The following is a 7,077-nucleotide window of genomic DNA, read 5'->3' as shown; positions in this document are numbered from 1 at the left end:
GAAGGAGGGAGAGAGAGAGGGAGGAAGGGGAGGAAGGAAAAGAAAGGGAGGAAGGAAAAGGAGGGAGGGAGGGGAAGAGAGGGAGGGAGACAGGAGGGAGGGAGGGAAAGAAGGAAGGAATGAAGGGAGGAGAGAAGATAGGAAAAGAGAAAAAGAAAAAGGGAAGGAGGGAGAGAGAGAGGGAGGAAGGGGAGGAAGGAAAAGAAAGGGAGGAAGGAAAAGGAGGGAGGGAGGGGAAGAGAGGGAGGGAGACAGGAGGGAGGGAGGGAAAGAAGGAAGGAATGAAGGGAGGAGAGAAGATAGGAAAAGAGAAAAAGAAGGAGGGAGAGAGGAAAGGGGGTGGAAGAAAAAGGAAGGAAGGAGAGGGAGGGAGAGGGAAGGAAGGAAGATAGGAAAAGAGAAAAAAGAAAGAGGAAGGGAGGGAGGGAAGGAAAGAAAGGAAGAAAGGAAGAAAGAAAGAAAGAAAGAAAAAGAAAGAAAAAGAAAAAGAAAGAAAGAGGAAGGAAGGAAGGAAGGAAGGAAGGAAGGAAGGAAGGAAAAGGAGAGAGGGAGGCAGGGCGAGGGAAGGAAGGAAGGAGAGAAGACAGGAAAAGAGGAATAGGAAGATGAAAGAAAGAAAAAGGAAAGAAAGAAAGGAAGGAGAAAGAAAGAAAGAAAGAAATTAAGGAAAGGAAGATTTTCCGTTTTCCTCTTCCCTCCCCGTCTTCTTTTCCTCTCCTGCTCTGCCTTTCCTGCGACGGGAGACGGGCCGCTCCAGAAGCCGCCAGCCTCTCCACCCTTCGGACCGCAGGCAGAGAAAGGGCCTCCGTCACGAGGGACACGATACGAATCCCGCAGCTCGGGGCGCGATCCGGAGCGAGCGGGGAAGGCGGGGAGAAAATTACCGGAGGACCAGATTCTGCTGGAAGAGGGTCTCGCTGGACTTCTGCACCTTGGCCAGGTGGGCTTTCGTCTTCCGCTGCTCCTCCAGCTCGCTCTGCAGCTCCTTGCACTTCTCCGTCAGCATCCAGATCATCTACACCGGAGGGAGGGCGTTAAAATAGGAACATTTGGGAGTTTCAGCCGTCCGGCCGATACGAGCAGGCTCAGACGGGGAAACGCCCGCCGTGGCTCAGGGCCAGCTTCTCCGGGAAAAGGAGAGTCCGATTGGGCGCATCAGCGGTAGTCCTCGAATTATGACGGACACGGAGCATCCCGGTCGTAAAACGGATCAGTAATGCGATCCGCTTGAGTTTATACCTCTGTTGGTAGCTTTGAACATTCGTTTAGCGACCGGTTGTAAGCCAAGGACTAACGGAAAGTCCGTTGTAGTGTCAAACACTCGTTTAGTGACCAGTCGTAAGCCGAGGACTAACTTGAATACAACGGAAAGTCCGTTGTAAATTCAAACTCTTGTTAAGTGACCAGTCATAAGCCGAAGACTAACTTTAATACAGCGGTAGGTCCGTTGTAGCATCAAACACTCGTTTAGTGACCGGTCGTAAGCCGAGGATTAACTTTAATACAACGGAAAGTCCATTGTAAATTCAAACACTCATTAAACGACCGGTCATAAGCCGAGGACTCCCTTTAATACAACGGTAGGTCCGTTGTAGCATCAAACACTCGTTTAGTGACCGGTCGTAAGCCGAGGATTAACTTTAATACAACGGAAAGTCTGTTGTAAATTCAAACACTCATTTAGTGACCGGTCATAAGCTGAGGACTCCCTTTAATACGGTAGGTCCGTTGTAGCATCAAACACTCGTTTAGTGACCGGTCGTAAGCCGAAGATTAACTTTAATACAACGGAAAGTCCGTTGTAAATTCAAACACTCATTTAGTGACCGGTCATAAGCCGAGGACTCCCTTTAATACAACGGTAGGTCTGTAGCTTCAAACACTCGTTTAGTGACCGGTCGTAAGCTTAGGATTCCCTTTAATACAATGGTAGGTCTGTTTGTAGCTTCCAACACTCGTTAAGGGACCGGTCGTTAAGCGGACGCCAGAGAGGCAAACTCGGGGCCAACGAGCCGGGCCAGTTGGCCCAGGGGGCCACCGTTGCCGACCCCGGGGGGACCAAGGCACCTGCCTTCTGGTGGCCGAGGCTGTTCTTGACCATCTTCTTCTCGTTCTGCTCCAGTAGCTGGAGCTGCTTGGTGGCCTCGGCGTGGGCCGCCTTCAGGCGGTCGTTCTCCTGGATCAGCTGCAGGCTCTGTTCCGTCACCTTGGTCAGCTGCAGGCTGATGGCCACGTTCTCCCGGATGGTGCGCTTGGTGGTCTCCGCCATCTGGTTGTTGGCCACTTTGCGGAACTCGGCGGCCACGGCGTTCACCCGGTGCAGCATGTCCTTCTTCATCCTGGGGAGGGGTTATGAATAAATAAGCCAGCAACGACGCGCCTCCCTCCTATTTTCCCCACAGCAACAACCCTGCGAGGTAGGCTGGTTGAGAAGGAGGGACTGGCTCAAAGTCACCCAGCTGGCTTTCATGGCCAAGGCAGGAGACTAGAACTCACTGTCTCCTGGTGACTGGCCCAAAATCACCCAACTGGCTTTCATGGCTAAGGCGGGTCTAGAACTCACCGTCACCTGGCGATTGGCCCACAGTCACCCAGCTGGCTTTCATGGCCAAGGCCGGACTAGAACTCACCGTTACCTGGTGATTGTCTCAAAATCACCCAGCTGGCTTTCATGGCCAAGGCAGGAGACTAGAACTCACTGTCTCCTGGTGACTGGCCCAAAATCACCCAACTGGCTTTCATGGCTAAGGCGGGTCTAGAACTCACCATCACCTGGCGATTGGCCCACAGTCACCCAGCTGGCTTTCATGGCCAAGGCCAGACTAGAACTCACCGTCTCCTGGCGATTGGCCCAAAGTCACCCAGCTGGCTTTCATGGCTAAGGCAGGATTAGAACTCACCGTCTCCTGGTGATTGGCCCAAAGTCACCCAGCTGGCTTTCACGGCCAAGGCAGGTCTAGAATTCACCGTCACCTGGTGATTGTCTCAGTCACCCAACTGGCTTTCATGGCTAAGGCAGGACTAGAACTCCCAGTCTGGTGCTTTAACTATAGACCAAACTAGGGTCATCGAAATCACAAGGAAGCAACTAATTCAGCAGGCAAAAAAAACCCCAACCCATTTTTTAAAAAAATGCCGGTTTAGAACGAGCTGCCAACCTCTCTTTGTCGATCACGGCCTTCCGTTCGAGGTTGTAGATGACGTCCTTGTGTTGCTCCTCTTCCTTCCTCAGCTGGTTTTCCCGCTCGGCAAATTTCGCCAAAATCTCATCTTTCTGTAGCCGAAATTCCTCCAGCGCGGCCAACTTCCCACCTACGTCGGAGGGAGAAACCACCATTTCCACCACGGATTCGTCTCAGATGCCAAATACACACACACAGAGACACACACACACACACACACACACACATTGCTCACAAGTGTGAATGCAGAGCGGGATAGCTAGCAAGGACTTCGATAAAACCTATTTTATCCGAACATCCAGATTCAGTCCCAGTTTCGTTCCATACAGAATCAACTTTCTGAACTCTCATGCTTCCTCTTTCTGCTTTGTATTCAAGATGGACAGTGATTAACATTTATATGTAAGGGTGTAGCCATATACATATGTATGTATATAGCATGTCTGTATGTGTGTGATGTATGTGTACACCTTTGAGAGCAGGCAACGGAATTTCATTTTTAATGTGTGCCAGTGGGCCCACAGTAGAAAATGACAATAAAGGTTATCTTATCTTATCTTAGCTTATTCTATAACCTATCCTATATCCTATATCCTATCCTATTCTATATCCTGTATCCTATCCTATATCCTGTCCTATCCTATCCCATCCTATTCTATCCTATCCTATATCTTATCCTATATCCTATCCTATATCTTAGAACAGAATAGAGCTGGAAGGGACCTTGGAGGTCTTCTAGTCCAGCCCCCTCCTCAAGCAGGAGACCCTATACCATCTCAGACAAGTGACTGTCCAGTCTCTTCTTAAAAATCTTCAGTGATGGAGCGCCCACATTTTCTGGTGGCAAGCTGTCCCACTGGTTAATTGTCCTCACTGTCAGGAAGTTTCTCCTTAATTCCAGATTGCTTCTCTCTTTGATCAGTTTCCAACCATTGTTTCTCGTCCTTCCCTCTGGTGCTTTGGAGAATAATTTGACCCCCTCTTCTTTGTGGCAGCCCCTCAAATACTGGAACATTGCTATCATGTCTCCCCTATTTCTTCTTTTCTCTAGATTAGCCAAACCCAAATCCTGCAGCCGTTCTTCGTATGTTTTAGTCTCCAGGCCTTTCATCATCTTAGTTGCTCTTCTCTGAACTTTTTCCAAACTCTCAACATCTTTTTTGTGATATGGTGACCAAAATTGGCTGCAGGTGTGGTCTTACTAGGGCTTTATAAAACGGTACTAATACTTCTCATGATCTTGATTCTATGCCTCTGTTTATACAACCCAGGATTGTATTAGCTGTTTTGGCTGCTGCACACGGCTGGCTCATGGTCAAGTGATCGTCCACCAGGACTCCAAGATCCCTCTCACAGTTGCTGTTTTTAAGCCAGGTCTCCCCCAATCTGTAGTTGTGCCTTTGATTTTTCCTGCCTAAGTGTAAGACTTGGCTTTTCTCCACATTGAAACTCATTCTTGCTCCATCCCGTCCGATTCCATCCTATATATCCCATCCTACCCTATCTTATTCTGTGCAAGCCTGCCCAGGCACTTCATTCTACATTTCTCTCCAGTGCCATTTATTATTATTATTATGATTATTATTAAGAATTGGACCGGACGCGATGGGGCTTACTCAGCACCATGTTCTCCGAGGTCAGTTGGTCCTTGGTTTCTTGGAATTCGTGCCTCAGTTGGACCAGCTGGGTCTCGAAGGCGTCCTTCTCCAGGTCTTTGGCCTGCTGCAGGTTCTGCAGCTGGAGGGTCAAGTCGGCGATCTCGTCCACCCGCTGGTTGAGCGTCTTCTTCAGGAAGGCCACGATCTCCTTGTTGTCCGTCAACATCTTGTCATATTCGCATCGGAAGAGTTCTTCGCTTACCTGCAGCTGGTCCCATTTCTGCTGGTATCTAGCAAAGTGACAGCGTCCCCCCCCCCAGCGCCCCAGATCAATCTACAGGGAGTCTTCGGCTTACAACCTCAACAGAGCCCCAGATTTAGGCCGCTAAGCGAGGCAAGTAGTAGTTTTGCCCCGTTTTACAACTTTTCTTGCCCCGTTTGTTGTGAATCTGGCTTCCCCAGTGATTTTGGTTGTCAGAAGGTTGCAAAAGGGGATCGCGTGACACACACACACCCCGGGGCACTGCGGCCGTCATAAATGTGAGTCAGTCGCCAAAGCAGCCCAGTTTTGATCACGGGGATGCTGCAACGGTGATAAGGACAGCTAGTCCTTCCCGCAGTTCACTTAGTGACTGTTTGGAAGTTACGACGGCCCTGGAAAAGGTGGCTTCTGTCTGTTTGTCACACTTACAACGTACATTGCAACATCCCCCCCAACCAAAAAATTCGAGCCCTTGGCCACTGACTCACATTTATGATGGTTGCAGTGTCTTGAAGTCTCGTGATCCCCTTTTGCAACAAGCAAAGTCACTGGGAAAGCCAGATTCATTTAGCGACCGTGTGACTAAGTTAACAACCGCAGGGGACAATTAGGGCAAGAAACGTCGTAAGACAGGCCAAAACTGTCTTGCTTAGTAACAGAAAGTTCGGGCTTCATTGTGGTCGTATGCCGAGGACTTCCCGTCTGAAAAACGGTGATACGTCTTCTTTTTTTTCCCCCAGTGCCGTTGTAACTTCAAATGGTCGCTAAACGAAAGTTTGTAAGTCGAGGACTGTGTTACAACACTCTGATACCTACCACAATCTCCCCCCTACCAGAGATCCTTCCTTCCAGAGGCGCGGACCTCTGTTCCCAGAATTCCCAGCCCCCGTGGGCATCACTGAGAATTCTGGGAGTCAAAATCCAGTAGATTTAGGGAGTTTTATGGAATTGCAATTTAAAAAGGAAACTCTGGACCGTCTGATTCCTCCAGCAGCCCCTGATGCACCTTAAAATCTGTCATTTTTTGCATTTTTTTTTCAACAAATGGGTACCAAACTCGAGAATTTCAACCCATCTGTGAACAAATCCTCAGCCAGAAACCAGAACGAGGGAATGAACCCCAAAATGCTGTGGGGGTGTATTTGCCACACGTGGCCAAGCTCTCGCTTGTCTTGCCCAGGATGGGATGAACAAGCTATAAAAATCCGATGCTCGATGCTTTTGATCCGCTTCCGATGGACACAGTCCTGTGTTTCGGCAGCGACTCGGAAGCTAAGCAAAGCCCGGATCCGGAATAATTTTTTTTTTAAACCAGTTGGGGTTCCCTGCCTTCCAGCTTGCCCCTTCCCCCGTCACCCCACAAACTCACCGGGCCAGGCGCCCCTCCAAATCTCGTATCTGGATCAGATAAAATTCCCGGCTATGCTCCGGCACAATACTGTCGTCCACCTCTTGTTCTTTGGGGGCCTCCTCTTTTTTGCGCCCCCTCTTTTTGGGTGCCATGGCTGACCTTCCAATTAAGAGCTCTGCCCTTCCGGAGAGGGGAAGGGAACAAAAAAAAAAAAAAAGAGGAACTGGAACAGGGGCTCTTTAAAAGGCAGAATGCCTGCCCGGTTGCTAGGCGAAAGGGATGTACATAGCAACACGGCTCCGGAATCTAACACAGCCAGGCCTCCACTCCGGAATCAAATCTCGGTCCGGAGCGTTGAAGGTAGCGGCCAGGATTCCGCTCCTAGCCTAGCCTTTTAAGGCTGGACTACAGAACCCCTCGTTCCCAGCCAGAGGGGCCTGCAACTGGGGGATCGTGGAGAGAGGAAGGAGGGAGGGAAGGAAAGGAAAGGAAGATGGAAGGGAGAGGTGGGAAGGAAAAAGAGAAACGGAGGGGGGGAAGGAAGAGAGGGAGGGGAAGGGAGGGTGGAAAAGTTGGAGAAAAGGAAGGAAGAAGGAAAAGGGAAGGGGAAAGGAAAATGGAGAAGGGAGGGAGGAAGGGAGGGAGAGAGGGAGGGAGGAAGAAAAAAGAAAAAGGAAGGAAGGA

The 7,077-nt window shown here is 49.9% G+C and overlaps 1 protein-coding gene across 1 annotated transcript in view; it reads right to left on the bottom strand.

Moving 5' to 3' along the window:
• Positions 1–6,571, bottom strand: part of CFAP157 (cilia and flagella associated protein 157) — a 10,512-nt gene extending 3,941 nt beyond the window's left edge. The window contains exons 1-5 of the mRNA XM_015827405.1: positions 6,412–6,571; positions 4,799–5,070; positions 3,159–3,312; positions 2,072–2,339; positions 885–1,015 (exon numbers count right to left, since the gene is read on the bottom strand). Of these exons, the coding sequence (XP_015682891.1) occupies positions 885–1,015; positions 2,072–2,339; positions 3,159–3,312; positions 4,799–5,070; positions 6,412–6,545 (959 nt within the window). The 5' untranslated portion in view covers positions 6,546–6,571. The remainder of the gene's footprint in view (positions 1–884; positions 1,016–2,071; positions 2,340–3,158; positions 3,313–4,798; positions 5,071–6,411) is intronic.
• Between the last annotated feature and the right edge of the window lie 506 nt (positions 6,572–7,077).

Source organism: Protobothrops mucrosquamatus, unplaced genomic scaffold (assembly GCF_001527695.2).
Source record: "Protobothrops mucrosquamatus isolate PMUCROS unplaced genomic scaffold, P.Mucros_1.0 scaffold3677, whole genome shotgun sequence".
Taxonomy (NCBI): Eukaryota; Metazoa; Chordata; class Lepidosauria; order Squamata; family Viperidae; genus Protobothrops; species Protobothrops mucrosquamatus.
The sequence above is the reverse complement of the archived record's forward strand: the minus strand, read 5'-3'. Positions and strand labels throughout refer to the sequence as shown.